General features: G+C 36.9%; 1 protein-coding gene across 1 annotated transcript in view; it reads right to left on the bottom strand.

The window, feature by feature from the left end:
• Positions 1-21,915, bottom strand: part of USP54 (ubiquitin specific peptidase 54) — a 1,304,502-nt gene that overhangs the window by 600,427 nt on the left and 682,160 nt on the right. Inside the window, exon 12 of the mRNA XM_044056203.1 lies at positions 1,192-1,362. Within this exon, the coding sequence (XP_043912138.1) occupies positions 1,192-1,362 (171 nt within the window). The remainder of the gene's footprint in view (positions 1-1,191; positions 1,363-21,915) is intronic.

Below are 21,915 nucleotides of genomic sequence, written 5' to 3'. Positions count from 1 at the left end.
CTGCCAGTGAAGTGGGTTTCAACTTCTTTAACAATTTTGCAATAGTTTGTTTTGGGACTGTCTGAAATGAAAATGCATCTATAACATTGCTTGGATTGTTGGATGTTGGCATTGTGGGAGACTTGCTATTCTTAGTCAGTGCTAAAACACTTTCAGTGAAGAATACGTTAAATTGCTCAGCAATATTATTTGTGTTATCAGGTAAGTTGGGGGGGGTTGTGATTTGGCCAGGAGGAAGTATGCTATTGATTGTGTTCCACAATTTTTGTGGATTTATTCTGTATTTCCATTGCAAATTAGAGTAGTAGTGTTGTTTGTCTACTTTAATTTGGTGTTTTGCAGTATTTCTAAGTTGCTGGTAAATTAAATGGTTTTGGTTTGATTTATTTTTAGCCCAAGTATGCCATGCTTTGTCCCCTTGTTTTAGGACGGTATGAGTCTCATGGGTTAACCATGGTGTAGTTGGCTTTGACACAAACTGTTCTTGGAGGTGCAAGTCTGTTTAGAATAGCAATGAAGGTGTCATAGAACTGCTGCACAGCAGCATGTAAGGGCAGTTGCTTAAGAGGAGTCCGGTCTACTTTTTCAAGAATATTAAGTAGAATCTATAAGTTAAGATTTTTCTTATTATGAATTTGGCAGAAGTTAATACGTTTAGTAGGGTTACTATGATTTCTCAGTAAATAGGTTCCAAAGTGGTCACTTAAGTGAATTGGGAGACACCCTGCTATTTGGTAAAGCTGTGGTTTATTAGTTAAGAACCAGCCCAAAACAGATTGTTTATTAGTATTCATTCAGAAATATAACCAAAGACATACTTTGGGAAGTATTACTTCACAGAAAATGTGGCAGTGCTTTAGAATGTACTACCTAAGGCAATAATATAGTATAAATTATAATACATACCAAAGGAAGACTTGAACAGCACAAGGACAGAATGTAGTAATGGTACATGAGGGACAGCAGCAACCCTTAGGGAAGTTTAACAGACTGCAGTTTATCTTCAAGCAACATTTTGTATAAGAAAGGCTGATCCTAACATGTCCAAAATATAAACAAATGCCTAAAGCAGTAACTAAACCCATGCCACTATAGTAAATCTAGTTTGCATACATCAATGCTGCACGGTCTTAGTATACTGGGCAGGTTAAAAATAAAGACAATCCAAACAAAGGCAGGTGAAAAACTTACCTGTGTCTCTGCTACTCTGTGAGGTGGAGTCATTGTCCACACCACAGATCACTGTGCCTTGAGAGTCTGAAGAGAAATGGCTGACCACAGACTCATAGTGTGTGTGTTTGTAGTGGTAACTGTCAGTCGATGAATCAGTTCGTGTATCACTAGAAATGGATGGTTCTCTTCCTAAAACGAGAGCAATAGTCGTACTAGGTTAGCAAGTGTATATTCAGAAAATATTTTCTACACATCACACAAGTTTTTTTTTTCTTAATAAGACTTGCACATGAAACTCTACATTTAATGCTTTGTAACTTATTTCTACAATAAAGCATAATTGTCTGACAGCATGCATTTCTTTGCAACGTACAGTTAAACCAGTAGAAATGCTGTGAAGTACTTAATCATTATTCAGTATATGGAAATAAAGATTACTAAATTAATTAAAAGGAGTATTATCAAGGAAGAATTTTAGGTTTCTTAGCCACAAGTGAAATAAGCAGGACATAATGTTTGTAGAACTGGCCTCAAAATGAAAATAAAATTTAGAGGGAGTGGGGGTGAAGTCCTCAACACAGATGGTGCAAGGAGGCATTCCACCTGTAAAAATATTTTTTATGATTTTGTGCAGTTTACAGCTATACATAAATACATGCACTCAAAGAACACGTAGTTAAGTGTTATTCATACCAGAACAACTGATTTTCTGCAACTGTCGCCATGATTTATTGCTTTGAACAGTTTAGTCCTGATAGATGGTATGGACCCTTACTGTTACACATTGCACAGTATAATACTTAAGGTGCACATTTTTGCACTTGGGATGAACAATGCTGCAGTCTTAGCATTCTGTGCTATATTTGTGGTTAAACGTGGGGCATATTACTGCCCTTTTGATACACATTAATGTGTTTATTATGCAACATGAGATGCACTTCAATGATGTGTTACCATGACACAATATATGGTGAATGTGACTTACTGCCTACTGTGTGTACATTAATGCAAACTGAGACATGGTATTGTATTATTAATTTAATAGGATACATTGATGTACTCATGGTACCGATACAGAACATCTATTCCTTTATTCATAATGCATACTACTGTTCTCATGATACACATTACTACATTCATGGAGTACATCACCACTACAGACATGGTACATTCTATAATACATAAAGTACATATTACTGTACGTATGATGGACATTACTGTTCTCATAACACACATTATTACATTTATGGAGTACATCACAATTACATATATGGTAGATGTTATTATGCACAGAGTACACATTGCTGTATTGTACTGTTTTCCTGATATAAATTAATACATTAATGTAACACATCACCACTGCACACGCAATACATACTATTATACAGAAAGGTTCAAAGGTTCATAGGAGATTACAGGCTAATGGCCGGTTCTACCCAGACTTTACCCAATTTTCTATCCATAAGGGAAAGACAACAAGGGTCACAAGCAAATGTTTGACTATTTTTACAAACTGCTTCTGTCCACATTCAGTACTTATGATGCACTTTACTGCATTCATGCCATATATAGTACTTATGATGCACATTACTGCAGTCATGCAGTACATCACCATTACACACAGTAGCTATCATTATACACAAAATGCACACTGCTGTACTTATGCACATTACTGTTCTCAGTACAGATTACTGCATTCATAGGTTCATAGGTTTGTACTAGACTAATGACTCCTTAGCCTTTACAAGCCTAGCCCATAGGATTACCCTGGCATCGTGCCACCTGATCTTAGTTCCCAGTGCTTCTGTCGAGTAGAGCCACTGGAGTGATCCCCGGGTGAATTTTCTATTTCCCATCCACTCATCAAGATTTCTCTTGAACAGGTACAGTGAGGTGCTCTGCTTGACATATACGGGAAGTCTATTCCATAGCATGGGCAGTCTCTGGGTTATGAACCTGTCCCTCCAGCATGTTCTGTTGATTATTGTAATGAGGTTGAGGTCTCTGGAGTGTGTGGTGTGGAGGGACTGGGATTTCTTTAGACATAGCATTTCTAACAGAGCTGGGCCAGATATGGCTTTGTAAGTCAAGCAGAGATTGCCTCGAAGTAAGCAATTTGAGACAGAGAACAGTTGGAGTTTTTTGAGTCTGTCCATAGAGGACAAGTGTTTAAGGCAGAGGATCCTCTCTGTGAGGTAGGTTTGCTGCCTCTCCAGTTGTTGTAGGTGTCTAGTGAGGTACATGCCAAATGCGGCATTGCTCTCGATGATTGGCCTAAAGAGGGAAGAGCAGAAGGAGACAATGATCTCTTTCTTCCTGGATGCAAAACTCTTAGTAATGAGATGTGCCAGATGCAGTACATCACTACCACACACACACACACACACACACACACACACACACACACACACACACACACACACACACACACACACAAGGTACATACTGTTACATACAGAGTACATATTACTGTATTTATGATACACACTACTGTTCTCCTGATACAAAATTAACACATTCATGTAGTACAGCACCACTGCACACACAGTGTATACTATTATACACAAAGTACAAATTACTGTACTTATGATGCACATTACTGTTCTCATGATGCACATTCCCCCATTTATGTAATACATCACATTATGATGCATGTCACTGGTCACATGATATACATTCCTGCATTTATGTAGTACATCACATTATGATACATGTTACTGGTCTCATGATACACATTCCTGCATTACTGTAGTACATCACATTATGATACATGTCACTGGTCACATAATATACATTCCTGCACTTATGCGGTACATCACACTATGATACGTCACTGTCACATGATATACATTCCTACATTTATGCAGTACATCACATTATGATACATGTTACTGTTTTCGTGATACACATTCCTGCATTTATGTAGTGCATCACATTATGATACATGTTACTGGTCTCATGATACACATTACTGCATTCATGCAGTACATCTCCACTACACACATGGTATATATTGTTATACACACAGTACATATTACTCTACTTATAATATATTTTACTGTTCTCACGAAACATTTTATTGAATTCATGTAGTACATCACTATTACACACATTGTAAACACTATTAAACACAAAATACAGACTGCTGTACTTACGATGCACATTAAAGTACTCAGTGTACACATTATTCCAGAAGGTGTAAATTTCTACAATTTACAGTGAACTGCTTATAGGTTCATAGGTTGGTACTAGGCTATCGGCTCTAGGGTCTATACAAGCCTAGCCATAACTATTCCCTGGATATTTCTTCCCACAATATTTACTTCTCTGGACCCCTGTCTAGCAGGGCAACTGACATGATCCCCGGGGTGAATTAACTATCTCCCATCCAATCATGTGTGCTGTACTACTGGTATACACAACTGCAGCCACAATGCGCATTGCACAGTGCACTTGTGTTTATACTGTAATTAAGTAAACTCTTGGTATAAACTTGAAATGTCTGTCTCTGTACAATATTTTATACATCATTGCACCTGATTGTTAGACAAGACTGGAGGAATGTAAGTCACTGTTAGACTCCTCTGTATACAATGCCATGTGGTAAGTCTCAACATTCACTTTCTGTGTTACTTGAACATATTTTATTTAATTCTTTTGTTGTTGACTTTTTACTTCTTTGTCCCGTGAGTCTTCCATGGAAAATGGACACTACATGCGTTTTAACCTTTCTCCCCACATCCCGTTCTCCTTTCTCATAATGTAAGGGACTCAACTTCACAGTTATACATCCCTTTCAAAATAAGGCCTCGGCCTCCAGAACCGAACAATGTACTTAAAAGGGCTGGAAGGATAACTTCCACATTACTATAGCTCATACACCAACAGTAACGCAGTCCAACACTCTAATGGCTCTGCAGGCTCCTGTTGTGTCAAACGTAACGTACTGTAATGCATAACTATATACAAATAAGATTTGCACTATTACTTTGCAGCAATTTAAAAGTTAGAGAAGTGCAGAGCCAGCCAGATATACATTACCACATGTGTGCCTTCCTTACGTGAAGTAGCATCTATAAATACTACATTACCTCACAACTTTTATAGTGGTAAATGCTGTTACAAAATAACTGTAAAGGATACATGGTGATTAAAATTATGACACTAAAATCAAACTGCAAATCACTGAAAAAGGCCAACAACAAATAAACATTACAAACAGCATTTTAGTAAGGGATAGCCCCCTGCACTTTTTTACAAGCTTCATCTCTTCCCATTGTTGTAATTCTAACTATACTAACTGCAAGGTTGTTCAACCATATCTGTAATGTAATAGTTCTTCATCTCCAACTCTAAGTGACCTCAAACTTAGTATACTTAAAACCTGCACTAAAACCACATTCAATGTTTTCAGTTTGACTACAGGACTCAATAAAAATACCAATTTTAAAATACCTGGTTCCCATTTCATAGTTGCAACATATGTAAAAGTTCTCTTCTGTTATTGCTAATCATTCAAACAATGAAATGCTGACTTCATTGCCCCATATTTCAATTGAATTTGACCTTAGTGTCAGTTATAATGCAATACTGACCATTTAATTTTAGGTCATGGCAATTTCTTTTTAGGTCATCACATTCAATATTTTTGCATTGCATATCATAAAATACTTTCCCCCTCCATGGGATCATTCACTCTAGGTAGCCTCTTCTGTCACTTTAGGTAGAACGTTTGTGGCCCTGATGGACATGGAATATTGGTCTTGGTATGCTCAAGTAGTGAACCAACCTCTGAAATACAGTTCAACATATTTGGTCCCAAGTAGTCATCCATTCTTCCTGGACATGGAGCTAATCATTCACCCCTTGCATAGCATACTCTCGGTCGTCCATTCTTCTCTGGGCATGGATTAGGCATCCCTTTCTCTAGTGGTATGCATATGGTCTTTCATCCTTCTTTTGGTAAGGAGTTACTCATCTAACCTTCTTTGGGCATGGTTTCTGTTATCCACACATCTTTGGCTATTGCTCTGGAAATGTGTTCCACTGTTAAAATGAATCTTCTACTTAGCATCACACCTATTAGTGGATAAGTACTTTGCTTATGGCCTACACACCACTTCAACAATTTAACTCCCACATCAAGTGCATACATCAGAGTCGCGTTCTTGAGACAGTATGTTATAATTTCCATTTGTCTGTCGTACAAGCATGTGCTGTCTCATGGAAAAAGTTTTCTACATCCTCTTGGTTATATGCTCAGGTTGTATGTTTGTATTGGATATCAGGTTTTAATTGACTCAATCTTGACAAAAAGATCATATGCATAAAATATACTGCTGGCATTTAGTTACTCATTACATGTACTGCAGTTCGACATGCTATGTGAAACATCTCTATTTTGAGCTGCAATGCTTCTGATACATTCTCAGAGTTTTGACTGCTTTCATAAATGTTTAAGTAAATACTGTAAACTCATAAAAAATCTATGATGGGAAGAAAATGGGAAGTGATGTATGCAATTTAGTTTGACATAAACCCTATGCATTTTCTGCCATTAACAAACTGGTTAGGTAAATGATATCATTAGGCAATCCTTTTATGACAATATTTCACTTGTGCATCCCTAGTGGAAACATTTTGTTTTTTCTTTGGATAATTTCTTGGGTCAATGGTAGCTATTCCTCTAACTTTGTAGAACACATATCCAGTTGCACTGCACTGCTTGACATTTCTACCTTATCATACAGTGGTCATGACAGTCCATCATATTACTATGCCACACAGTGGTCATGACAGTCCATCATATTACTATGCCATAGAGTGGTCATGACAGTCCATCATATTACTATGCTGCTTAATTCCCTTCCTGTAGAAACATTGGCCAGTGATGCAGCTGTACTGCAGTCATTACAGACACCACCTCTGTAAGGTTAAAATACCTGTTAAGTAAAAGATACAATTCAGGAGATGGTTCCCTGTCTGTCCATCCTGAAGAGGCTACACAGGTAGTGTCCCAGAGGGCTCTATACTGAGACCACATCTTTTTGGACTATTTTTCTCAGAGTTAAAAGTTGGAAATTTACTCTGGGTAATCAGATATGCTGATGATTACCAACTTTGCAACCAAATGCTTTGAAAAAGATGGTCTATACAAATACAAACCAATTACAGTAGTTATGTACCACATTTTGCCTGGTTTTGGTTCCCTCACAGCTGAAAATCAGATGCTCCCACTGCTTCTCCTCATCCACCAGGTCAGCCTGGCTATCCTCCCTGAGACTTCTTCCAACCATGATCATAGCTGATAAGGAGACTGAGGCATCCTGGGGCCATAACATATAGCTGCCTCCCCTGCAAGTGCACAAACTGTCCAATGGGTTGACATGCAATGGACACTGTGGAGTATCACCAATGCTTCTGCATGTGACTCATTCAATGCCCTGCCCCCTCCTTTGTAAACAACACTGCCTACACATCCCCAGTCTCTTCCAGCATTAACCATGATGTGTGCTCAAGCATGTGCTCCTCCCCTTCACTTTTCATTGCACTGGAATCAGTAAACTGATGCAAGCTGCAAAAACATGTCTCACAACTTACTTACATAACAGCAAGTGGTATTGCTTTGAGGTCATGAAGGCTGTGTAACTGTCTGGCAGTTGGTGCAGAGGGTTAAGGCAATGAGGTGTAGTTCTTATGGTACTGGGTTTGATTCCCTCTGCTTTCACTTACCTACTGTGCGACCTTGAGCAAGTCACTTAAGACAGGGCTTAGGGGCAACTGTGAATTTGTACTAGGTTTCTCCATAATCCCTGGACTGCAAGTCTAGTAATTATCTATGAACCTATGAACCAGCTCTCCTTCACTTTACACAGTCTGACCTGTCACATAGCACAAGTGTCCTAGAACTTCCACTCACAAAAAAATGTCTTACATGCCTTAACATTAAGCTTAATTTGTTCCTCATCAGTCCACAGGATCAGATACCAAAGGTCATACTGTAATGATCATCTGTGATAATCACAGGTCATGTTGTAATAAGTTCATAGTGATCATCTACAATCACTTACAAAGTCAGACAAACTAAACATTGGTCTCTTCTACTAGGAAAAGAAGTATCAGCTCTTTGCTACTTAGTGAATGTAAATGTATTTACCACAAAGGTAAATTACTGGAGTAAAATTAGGGGTATGATTCTTGCTTTGGGTGCAAGAGGTCTTGGGTTCAAATCCTGGACAAGCCCAGTTATGAGCCTGTTTCAAGTTTTTGGGTGGGAGGTTGGCATAATGGTTAGAGTATTTACCTTACAAATCTAAGGTGCAGGGTTTGACTCTCACATGGAGTAATTGGCTAGGCTTAATATGGTCCATAAGGGCAGTTAGCCTAGTACTAATCTATGAACCTATCATCATGTACATGGCCTTAAATACTTGTGTAGTCTTTCAGAGGAAAGATTTCTGGACCGTTTAAGTTTAGAATCACTGAATATCTAAGGAAGAAAACAACACTTCAAAAAAATTATAAATCAGGAATGAGCAAGATAGGTTGCTCTGCATTGCTGGATTATAAGGAAAAGAATACAGGTTCAGTTGTATATTCCCTCTTTGAATAATTAAATGTCACTGTTGTATTTCATAGGTTCATAGGTAGGTACTAGGCTAATTTGTCCACTAGATGTCACTGCTACGTTAAATAATACATATCAGCATTCACTATACATCAAATTGGAAGCAGTCACATGATTTCTATTACTTAAATTTTAGCAGTCTTGTAAATCAGTTTTCACAGTGAAGAAACCCTATAGACAAAGCAAGTCTACGTATGGTCCAGTTATGGACTGAGTCAATGGTATGGGAATAAACAGTTTTAGTTTCATGAGTGCTGGATATTTTGTTTTGTTTCCAACTGTGATTACGGCCAGCATTTTGTGCCACTCAAGCAAACGTTTGGGCAAAGATAATAATAATGAAGAATAGCATGAACACAACTACCAAACTTTCTTGTAATAAAATTATCTTACGTGGAATATCTAGCTCTACATCAACATACAACGTTTTTCATATCGTTCTATTTAAATTTAGGTACCTTGTTTTGTGTAAAGACTGTTACAAAGAAAGCATTACTACAGAAGCTGACTCCTCTATTCACTTCAGTGCCAAAGAATGATGGTGGCAGGCTGCCATATATTCACTTATTCAGAGAAAACGGTGTGCACTTTTTGTCTAAATTCATAGCAGACATCCTCCATTTGAAGATGAACTTAAATTAAACTGCTCATTTTTCTTTGAATAGACAGAATTTTCATTTACAGTGATTGACCTTTGTGACATTTTAGTATCCTTTCACAAAGTATGCTGCCAACCTAAGATGACTTTTACATTGCTTACCTTTTTAACCATTGACAAATTACAATAACAAACTAAATAATATTAATAAGTAAAAGAGTACAAATAAACAAGTAATCATATAGCTAGAGATATTAATAAATACATAATAGAAAATGGCCATACTACAACTCCAAGCCTGATAGGTAAAACAAAAAAAAGCAATATCAGAGCAAGTATATTTATGCATAAAGCCTTCTAAAACAAAAGATCTTTCTCAGAAAAACAAATTACACCAATATATCACTAAGCTATTCACAGAAAGTCCTCACAGAGCAAATTGATATCAACATGAAAAATCATATGGAGGGACTATGAAGCAGAAATTCTCAGCAAAACACCTGAAACATACGCTCTCAATTCAACTACATGGTGGTTGTAAAAATTAGGACCAAGCCAACATGCAATGAACCATGTAATACCAAACCTTGTCCTGGCAATAATATATACAGTGAGACAAAGTTGTTCCTATACTTAAAAGCAGTGCACCAGCATATACAACTAAGAGGAAAATAAAGTGGAAATGATGGATTTAATAAAACTAAAAGGTAAACAGATCAGGCACTATTACTTTTTAAAAGAGCCCCAACTTAACCCCTATCCACATGCATGTATACTTAGGAAATGTTATTTATTTTAATCTGAATTTGTAAACTTGGGTAGAGCATTGATCCCATTGGACGTATTCCAGTCTTGCTAAGAGGATATGGAAGTATTATAAAAGTTCTATAGTGCTGTCAAAATGAGAACAATGAACAAAGCAGTGCTTTTGATCGACTTTCAACAGCTGGCACAACTAAATGTGTCCATTACTTTTTACAGACAATAAACTATATGAGGGAACATGGAAAACCTAGACTGACTGTGCTTTATGTGCCAAACTAAGGTTTTGATGATAAGGAAAACTAATTTTTAGCATGTTAATCATTCTTATGAAAGGTTTTACTTGAAACTTATTCAAAAAAGGAAAGTATACTTTTAACTTTAAAAATATAACTTCAGTAATGTCATGGACAGAAATACTACAGAACACTCTCATACTCCCCAAAGCATGTCTGAATCACTCTTGTACTGAGTATTAAAAACATGTCTGTGATGGACAATTAAGTTTGCCTCAGTCCACGGTATTGCTGACTGATAAGTGCTGGGATAGGATAGGGAGGATTTTTTAAATTGCATCTGACCTTTGAGGAACTTTAGGAATGGAGGAGTTCTAAAAGGCTGTTAAATTCGGATACAAGAAAGTGAGAGCTTATGAATGGCATTCAGTGAAATCTCTTACATAGGGCTGCAGGACTTAATATGTTTAGCAGGCCAAGCTTATGGGTAAACTCTGAGCAATGTCCAGTACATGTCTTTTTAGCTGTGAGCTGCTTAACTGCCGCAAGAAGTGAATTCTTCGAATATTTTTGCTGTGCAAACAGAATATAAATTGAGGAATCCCAGTCTGTACCTCAGCTGGAAGAAATACTGAGTGTAAATACATTTGAGTATGCAGACAAATGACAATTATTTTTTCCATCACATCCAATATTACATCGGCATCATCAGTTGATAGACTCATTACTGTATTTTATATCACAATGTACAAGTCAATTCCCTTTTCTCCAGAATTCAATTTTTACTAATTAACTTTGGGATTACAGTTTACATTTGTTTCTTATGACAATCTCCTTTTCTTTACAGAGATTCAAAAAAGAGAAACTGGCCATGAGTCTTAGACTACACTGACAGAACCTCAAAAGCCACTGTACAACTAAGTTATTTTAAATTTACTCTTTACAGAAAATTTTCAAATGTGTTGTTGTTGTTGTTGTTGTTGTTGAACTATTGTATGTTTTCAGTTGTTTTTAATAAATACCTGAGCTGTTTTAAATAACTGAAAAATACATTTTTTCACTGCATTATTTTGTTTTGTTATGCTTTTTTTTTCTGTGAAAATTACTTTTTAGTTCACCAGTTTATAAGGATCAAATAATATCAGAATCTATTTAAAATGCAGGTCCTAGTTCCAGCAACTGCACATTATGATTAATTATATAACCAAAGGGAAAACTGATGGTGTTTAGACACCTCTGGGTATTTGAGCCTTCGTACCTGCCAAAATAACATCTCGAGCTGTGTCCATAATGTCACTACATGGGAACAAACATGGTCAAAACTTACTGGACTTTAAGCTGACAGTCAGCAGGAAGGGGAAAAGAATATAGAAATAAAAGTGCTAGGGAATAGATACAAGTTTACACTGGGCATTCACCTCTTAGTGAAAAGCACCAAAAGTTACAAATGAAAAAAAATATATGTATTTGAATATTTCACTACCAAAAAGAGTAATGTATCAAAACTAGGAATCAGATATGTAAAATTGTATATATGTAATGTAGTAAGTCATAAAATGCCACCATCAAGTGGGAAGTAAAGTTATTACTGTAATTTGTTTTCATTATTACAATTTCACCATAGCAACATGGGATTTGCAAGTAATCATGAACTGCAACTCTGTTCACAACAAATACTTTCACAGCCTCCATTCTATAATTTCAAAAAGTTCTTAGCTCTTTCAGCATAAAACAACTATTTTTACAAAGAGTGATGCTGCAAATAAAGCAGTCTGAAAAAACAAGTGGAAGTAAGGACTAATGCTAATCAGTAAACCTTGTTAGAAAATGAGCAGATCAGAAATGACAACCCTTATTGGAAAACAGATTATTAAATGTACAAGAAGAGTCTGCTATGTCCACGGCTTCAGAGCAGCATATTAAATCACTGTGAAGTATGGCCCCAAGACAAATGGTGTTCCATGTTGGTTTCACTTGCTGAACAGGACTGGTTAGCGAACATCAGTTAAAAAAAAAGGAAAAAAAAAACAACAAAAGTAACTGCAATAATCTGTTACAAGGAGTTGCCGTTTTTCTTTTCCCTCTCTGTCCCTGGTGCTTAAAAAGCTGTGTTTAATGTGGGTGGGAAAATAAAACAAAACAAATGGCACAGAGTGAAAGTATTTAAATGTTTTCACTCAAGAATCTGGATAAAGCTAACAATAATGTGTGACACAGATCCAAAACTCAGAGAAAATTTTAAGTATTACCCTAATTCACTGACAGCACAACTCCATGTTTCAGAGGCAGCTGTGACGAATCATACAATTGTAATCAAAGGTTTTCTTAATTGTTTGCATCAACATGTTTTTTTTTCAGAACAATCAAACATTTTTCAAGGGATGAAGCAAAAATAAAAGGCAAGATTTGAGACATTCTACTAAATCAGGGACAAAAGTTGAGAAGGATGTAAGAGGGAGATGCATTCCCTTTTTTTTCATTCATTTGATGACAGTCTGAGACCTGAAGTGTAAAAGGTCAAGAATGTGGCTGCAACTGCTGGGCAAGTGTGTGTCTGTCTATATATATGTACATACATACATAAACAGATACACACACATACACACACACACACACACACACATATATATATATATATATATATATATATATATATATATATATATATATATACATATATATAAACAGACACACACATACACGCATATATATGAAATTCACTGTGTGTGTGTGTGTGTGTGTGTGTGTGTGTGTGTGTGTGTATAGACATTAAACACTTACATAGTGCATATTTTGGATGAAAAACATGTCCTCTAACAGCAATTACATATCCTACAAGAAATATGAAACATTAAGCAAAGGAACTATTTTACATAAAAAAACTATAAAAAAATAAAAAATATTATACCAGTGGTAAAACAAATAAAACTGACACACCATTTTCTAAGCTCAATAACACCTTCCATTGTGGTGGATATCATACAAGTAATAATAAGACCTTCCAGGGGTGGAGAGGCCTGTCACCTGTGGTGTTGGGCCTCACACTGCCCTTGGGTGGTCCACTAATTGCCCAATAACACCCACCCTGTTTGGCATTACTGCTTGATTAATACATGCTTACTGAATTAATATGACAAAGGAAAACTTTATAAAGTTTTTTTTAACTCATATACTTTCTACACATAGAAGCAAAGCTGTTTACTATAGAATTTTATATCTAGAACTAGTGTAATGAATTTCAAAAAGTCTCAACTCATGCCATTAGACAGAGCTAATATGCTCCTACAGTCTTAAGTCAGCACCACCTCACCCACATTAATGTAACACAATTGAAATAAGAGCACTCAGGACTTGCATATGACATTAGTACTAGAGGGACACATGTACACCACAGTCTTCCTAAAGCTATACTAACTTAAAGTAACCTACACACAGTCTACTGTGGGTTCTAGGTAGAAGTAAAACATCCTGTAACTCATTCATATCTTTGGCACTCCCAAAATGCAATTTTATTCATATCAAAACAAACGTGGCTACTGCTTATTTAATACACGTGTTGCTCAAAACGAAGTTCCACCCAAACACACAGTTAAAGTGAAGATAGAAAATCAGATTTGCCATTAAAAGATTTCACTGTTCCACTGAAACAACAGGATAAGGCATGCAGATGGCTCAAACAATTTTAGCCAACAAAATGCTGAGCTACTGAGTTTTGCATCCAGTACTGAATAAAAACCCATGTATAACAAAAAGAAAAAAACTCTCTCAAGATAAAACCCATGGATAACAAAAAGAAAAAAACTCTCTCAAGACTACTGAACAAGACAAATGCATTTCTGTTTGTAACTACAAACAGTGAAAACAATTTGTTTAATAAGCAACAAAATGTGAGATACCCCAGACCTCAGCAGCTCTTGAGACAATTTACAGAAGTAAAGAGTAACTCTTTTGGGAACTCTACAGCTGTGAAAAGTATCCAGAGAACAAGATCTTGTGTTAATCTTTTATGGTTCTGTCTTAAGATTCACTTTCTGTAATTTATCTCCTGCTGTTATCTCATTTCTCGTACTCACATTTTTAGTACACTGATGGCCACTATGTGGTTATTATACATTTCAGTTTTACTTCATTTTATTTATTTACTTATTTGATGAAATAAGTAGTTTTGTATTATGGAGACTTAACAGAAGAAAAGAAAAAACAACATGCAAAGTTATAGTCAGCAAAGATACCCAATAACTAACAGTTTTAACCACAGAAATGCAAAGTTTTTCATGTTAGTGAAATAAAAGACAGAGAAACTAGTGGTCTTAAAACTTCATTGATGAGCTCAAGTCACAATAACTTCCCAAAATCACGAAAGCCAGGAAGTATTCCAAAGCAACAAGCCTTTATTCATCACAGACAAGCGATCCTCAGTAACAAAAAATCAGGAATAGTTTCTTTGTTTTTTACTCAACACTCGTGATGGTAAGGTTGGAACTAGACAAGATTCCTGTGCTTGTTCATTTTTTTCATATTAGTGAAATCATACAAGGCAAAAAAAAAAAAACACAGAAGGGATGAGAAGTACACAAAACATTCAGTACTGAAAGGTATGAAAAAAGTTCTTTATCCACTCACAAACACATGCACACACACACACACACACGACACAGGACACTGTTCTATTACAGTTGCCACCTAATCCAAGAATTCACATGATTTCTAGTTAGAACTGCTCTCTCCTTTTCCATTTTCAGTGATCCATACCTTAAATGAGTCAGTGATGAACTGCTCAGATGTAAGTTATGATCCCTCTTCCACTGACTGCCAGTTTTAGTGTAAGAATTGATTCGCAGCCCTTTAAGAGCACTGCATTGCTGCCAAAGGACTTTCAGAATGAACCTTATAGGCAGATGGTTGTCCTTATCAACAGACATGGAAGCAGCGAAAAGTACAGTTGTGTACCTACCATAAATGTAGATGTTCGAGTGTATTCACTGTTGCAGCCATTACAATTGGGTTATCCTGCTAGCAGGCTACCCGCAGTCGGCCCGAGTTCCAAAGTCTGGGTCCGGCGTCGGTTGCTGTCACCTCCTCCCTGACATCAGTGCACCAGGGGTATAAAAGGTGCAGCTGACGCCATTTTCTTCAGTTTTTCTTGCCCCAGATGTCTGGTGCCCCTAAAAAGGTAGGCTAAATTATGCCAATAAGCATGCACACACAAAAAACAACTTTTCCTTCATCTACAAGCAAATACACCACATAGGTTGTATAGAATAGAGAAGTACAGATAAGTACCAGCAAGGAAAAGGGGGATGGTGGTAGGGTAACCTGGACTGCAACAGTGAATACACTCGAACATCTACATTTATGGTAGGTACAAAACTGTACTATGTTCATCGTGTTTCACTGTTGCAGTCATTACAACTGGGTTGAATCCCAAAGCTAAGGTTGGGAGGCTGGCTAAAGAGGATTAGGAGAGGCTATCAGGCCCTGCAGAACTGCAGTGGCAAAGCCTGCCCTGGATTTAGAATAGAGAGGCAAGTGATAGTGCTTTGTAAAAGTATGCACTGAACTCCAAGTTGCAGCCTCTAAGATGTCTTTGGTTGGTACTCCTCTGAGGAATGCTGCTGAAGTGGCTGCTACTCTGGTTGAATGTGGCCTAATGCCCTTAGGCGCTGATTTGCCATGCTATGAACAGCAGAAACGAATGCAGTGGCCTATCCACTTTGAAATAGTCTGTTTTGAGCAGTGGCGGCTGGTGACTTTAAATTAAAGGAGGGCTGCAGGAGACAGCTGAATGGGTGGGGCCAATGGGAAGGGGTGTAGCCAACTAGAAAGGGGAGGTTCTATGTTCAAAACCACAACAACTGGAAGTTTAATTAAATACACTGCCCTAGGTGCCAAACAGTCATTACGAGAGTCCAATCAAGACAAAATTAAGTGTAGAAGAAAAAAAATATTTCAATGCATTGGCTACATGACAACTTACTTAATATCCAGATGGAAAGAGGTTGTGAGGCATGAAAAAATAAATTACTTTTTAAATACATTACTGGAATGCCAGTCAAAATCAAGTATAAAAAACAAGCATCACTCAACTCAAACCACTTCTCCTTGCACCGCAGTTCTAATTATAAATTTATATTCAGCTTTATAAAAGTACCAAGTAACATGCTGAAAGTAGCAATCTCTGTGATACCCCCACTTGTAAAAATGTGTCTTATCCAAAAAAGACCTGCTGCCTGACACAACTATCTACTTGTTTCATGGGGAAGACATGACCAAAGTAAAAAATGAACAGCAAACAAGAAACAAGCTCAAGATAAATTGCTTAAAGGATTCCTGCACAAGTTATGGACCACACATGATAGATTGGCATTCTGTTTATTTTACGGGTAAGCCTGCAAAGATGACTGCAAGTCTCCAACAAAAGATGACTGCAAATCTCCAATAAATATGAGCTTCTGAAAATACTGTAATCCTGTCCTTTTATTACAAATACTGTCATATGCATTTCAATACCCAAGGCTTATACATTATCTAGTTATGTAAATATTCTCTGCATGGCAACAACAAAAAGGCTTTCAATGCTGGTAATTCTTTAACAGTATGCTTATTAAAGCTTACTTGCATCTTACAATCTCCGACAAGCTTACCTGATGCTCATTAAATCATTGCTACTTAAACAGAGCAACAGGGCACTGTGACAGCATGCATTTCCTGAATAATAAGAAGCATAAATCAACAATATAAAAATCTGACAGAAAACCAGAACATTCTGCAAAATCAAGGACAGATGAAAAGTCACAGTCATACTTGTGGTCTACCTTGGATGGGGGAATACTCTGCACACTTACACTGCTTAACTGCTCCTTGCCTTCCCTGGACACATCCGGAGCCACTACAATGGGGAGTGGGGTGCAACAAGTATGTCATAATTTGAAATGTCTCTGGCTGACAGTGATGGCTCTGACACTTATACCTCTCAACTTCAGAGCAAGAAATCTGGACAAAACCATACATAGAACTAGAAGTGGGGCACAGGCCCAAAAATAAGGACAATTTTTAAATATTGCTCTTATTAACTTAGATAATAGAACAGCAGTATTTATTTTATTTTACATTTGTTGACCGGGCTAGTCTAACTGGATATTTGTCCATTTTCAGTAGAGGCCCGGGGAGAAAAGCTCCAGCATGAACAGTAAACAAAGTTAACAACATATAACAAAGACATGTATGAAAACAGTACAGTGGTAGCATTGGTTAAAAGAAATAATATAGTAATATAATTATAGGATAGACATTATGCTAAAAGTTAAACTAAGTAAAACAAAACAGGTATTGCACAACACAGTAAAGTATTTATAATTTATCCTCTTACTATGAAAAAAAAAGAAAAAAGTAACAAGATTTAGAGGCCTAGGTTGGAGGCCTAAGTCAGGGGAGTGGGGAAAGGGGGAAGAGTAGGAGGGGAAAAGATTTCAGTCTGGGTTAGCACAAGTACAAAGCCACTGAGTTTTAAGATGTTCTTTAATATGTTTTTGAATAGAGAAGTAGAAGCTAGGTTAGATAGTTCAGGAGGGAGCTGATTCCAGTTTTTACCTATAGTGTTTGAGAACAGTGAGTCACCAGCTTTGTTGTTAGATTTAATCAAGGAGACCAGGAGTTTATTAGCAGAATGTAGTGTAGCTAGATTTCTATAAGGTGAAATCAGATTAGTGAGGATAGGGGTATCATTGGGGTGGTATAGGATCTTTTGAGTGATAAGTAACTGTTGACACAGTATGTGGTTATGCAATTCTAGCCATCCTAGTTGTTTGAGGTTAAGACAGTGGTGAGTTTTGAAGGGAGTACATGTAATGAATCTAGCTATGCTATTGTAACAGGTAGAAAGTTTGGTGATGTTGTTTTTTGATAGGTTAGTATATATAGCAGAGGCATAGAAAAGGGTAGAGATGAGGTGGGTCTGGGCAATGGTTTTCCTGGCTGAGGGGGTAAGGAAAGGTTTAATTCTATAGAGAGTACCAAGTTTTTTGTTAACAGAATTTATGGTGGCGTTAATATGGTCATCATAATTAAGACGATTGTCAATTGTAACACCTAGTAGGCGGGTGGTAGTATCTGGGGTTATGTTGGTAGCATTGTTAGAGGTTATAGCGAAGAATGGTGTGGATGATTTATGAGTTGGAGTAAAGAGTAGTGGTTTTATTTTTTTGGGATTAAGGAGGAGGCAATGTTGCATAAACCATTTTTCAACATTTTGGAAAACAGTTTGGGTGAGGTACTGGAGGGAGGCTATGTTCCTAGCAGTACAGATTAAGGTCGAGTCATCTGCATATTGAATGCAGGTGGCTTGAGGTATGTTCAAGTGTAGGTCATTAATAAATAAGGAAAAAAGAAGGGGACCTAAGATTGAGCCTTGTGGGACTCCAATATTTACTGGGAGTATTGAAGACAGATTGTTATCCCAAAGCACTGCTTGCTGCCTGTTTTGAAGATAACACCTAAACCATTGTAATGTTTGTGGATCAAGAGAATGGTAATTTAGTTTGTCAAGAAGTAAGTTATGGTTAACCATATCAAAGGCTTTTGACAGGTCAATAAATAGTGCAGAGGAAAAGGAGTTATTGTTACGATTTTTATTTATGGAGTCAGTGAAGGATAGAAGGGCAGTCGTTGTGCTGTGGAATGGTCTGAAGCCATGTGGACAGTTGGCTAGTAAGTTATTTTGTAGTAGGTGGTTGAGTAGTTGTTTGTGGATACATTTTTCCATTATCTTAGCTAATGGGGAGAGTAAGGCAATAGGGCGAAAGTTAGAAAGCTCAATAGAAGATCTACCTTTATGTAGAGGGATTATGTGAGATACTTTCCATATGGTAGAGATTTTGCCTTCAGAGATAGTCCTGTTAATAAGTATAGATATGGGGTAATCTATAGCATTTGCAGCAATTTGTAGGTATTCAGATGGGAGTCGGTCGGCAGATGGGGTGCAAGGTTTCAGTTTCTTAAGTAGCTTATGAATAAGAGATGTAGGAACAGGTTGTATATGAAAGGTATGAGATGAAGTTTTGGAGGTATTTGGTGGGGAAGCTATAGATGGAGGTAAAGAATTGGCTAGGGTTTGAATGGCTTCTGTAAAATATTTATTAAAGGCATCAGGGATCTGGTTGGAATTATTGTGGTAGAAGCCTAATGGGGCAGGAGTAGTCGAATGTCCTGGTTGAAGAAGTTTGTTTATCCCTGACCAGAATTTTTGTGGAGTTTGTTGACTGGTTTGTTGGAGGTGAAGATAAAAGTCTTTTTTGTCTCTAAGAGTATCTTTCTTGGTGGCATTTCTTAACTGTTTAAAGAGGAGGTGATCAGATGGACATTTGGTAGCTCTCCATTTAGCCCATATTTTGTTTCTAAGGATCATTTTTTGCTTAGTTTGTTTTGTTAGCCATGGGGCAGATTTGGTTCTTATCCTAGTAGAGCGATAAGGTGCGTGATAGTCTAGGATTTGAAGAAAGTTAGTGTTGAAGTAGGTCACAGCCTCATCAAGTTCAAGATGGGTCAGTGGTGACCAGTCACATGCTTGCAATTCATTCAGGAAACTATTAGGATTAAAGAATTTTTATGAGCGGGAAGTTTTGAGTTTATGAGTAGTTGGGATATGAAATCTTTGTCTAGTAATGTAAGTAAGCATATGGTCACTAATATTATCAGGAAGGGTTCCTGGAGTATAATTGCTAGGGTGGTTATTAATAAGGATCCAGTCAAGAGTAGATTCTTTCCTGTTAGTTTTGTGGATTCTAGTCGGAGTGGTTATTAATTGAGAGAATCCATAGAGATTTATGTGATTAGTAGGGTTCTGGGAAGTACAGGTTAACCAGTCTATGTTGAAGTCACCAAATACAATGATTTCCTGGGGTAGTTCGGTAGAGAGGAAATTAAGTAAGTTTTCAAGAGTATTAGTATTGTTAGTAGATCTTGCATTAGTACGAATTTTCTGAAGGGTATAAAATCTGAAACTCAAATGTCTGCCATTATTTTCTAACTTTAATCTTTAATGACGTGCCACTAATTTGCCAGAAAACCACAATTGTATGAAAAACAGACCAAAAATGTGATGCAAAAATATAAAGTTGCCACACGATACAGCTGGGAACCTGTCAAAAAAGGGACACATTTTTAATATTAACACTGTTAACTTGTGCAGCTAACAAAATAAGAGCATCTACATGCATTTATGAAATAAAAGCAATCTATAACTCTGATCATTACAGTTATATATAATTGTAAACCCTCCACATTTTCTTCCAAAATTGCCATTTTGAGGAGGGATTATTAGGGGAGAGCAACATTTTGAGCCAAAATTGGGGACAATTGAGAGGTTTGGATATTCCTAATTCTACAAAGCGATTTGCATGTACCTCTCAACCTCTTAATGCAGGAAATCTGGACAAGGCCAAATATATTGGGGGAACATACAAACACTACTAAAAATTGCTCTTGTATAAACTTAAGACAGTTGATAGAATAACAGGTCTTGCATTAGCATGCATTTTTCTGAAGGTTATGACGTCTGAAACTCAATGTTTGTCATTTAGTGACTTCATTCCTAAGTGATTTGCTAGAAAACCACAAATGTTATGAGGAACAAACCAAAAATAAAAAGCAAATATCTATTAATTCTGCAAAAATATGGACAACTGAGAGGTATAGTTCAACCGGGGCTGTCTGAGTTTGCTACCCCCCCCACAAAATTATGGTCAAATGGAGCCTCCCCACTGCAGCCATTCCAACGTCCCATTCCTTGGTTATTTTTCCCTATTTACCATAAACACTGTAATGTGCATACTGCTTTACTTCTGCGATGATTTAGATTTCATTTGAAAAAGGTTTATTTTGCATTTTACAAACAAACCCTAATAGATATATGTTAAACAAAGCAATGCAGTCTCACAATGAAAATAGACTTAGCATTAAAACTTCTCTGCCCTTGAAACTCACATGCATTGAAACCCACATTCAAAGAAAATACATTTTGCCAGTGGCAGATAAAGATTAACTCTGGGCTGTTTTCAAAATCATAGGCCCCTTGAACATGAAACATACACATGCTCTTTGATACACCTTCCTGACTGTATTACATTATATTCCTTGTACAATACAGTACAGTTGTTAGAGGGCATTTTAAATTTATTGTTTTGAACATTTTTCCAGTAAACAATGAAACAGAATGCATGCACCAATGACAAAACTGCCCAATTCAGAACATTTCCGTCATAAAACGTCTACTCAACCTTCTATAGTCCACCAGTATCAGTAAATATGCACAATCTCTGAAGTAGTAAAATCCACATTAAAAGAAATCTGTAACTAATAAAGAGGTTGCTGCTAGCAAACAACTTTATATGTCATTGTTTCATCTACAAATAAAGTGCCTGTTGCCCTTGAAGAATAAATTGCCTATGTTGCATGCATTAAAAAAATGATAAGCTAGTAATACCGCAATAGGGAATGGATAGCAAATTGATAACAGGTTCATA

This window comes from Protopterus annectens, chromosome 14.part0, assembly GCF_019279795.1.
Source record: "Protopterus annectens isolate FY-2018-M chromosome 14.part0, PAN1.0, whole genome shotgun sequence".
Taxonomy (NCBI): domain Eukaryota; kingdom Metazoa; phylum Chordata; order Ceratodontiformes; family Protopteridae; genus Protopterus; species Protopterus annectens.
This window is presented reverse-complemented; position numbering and strand designations above follow the sequence as displayed.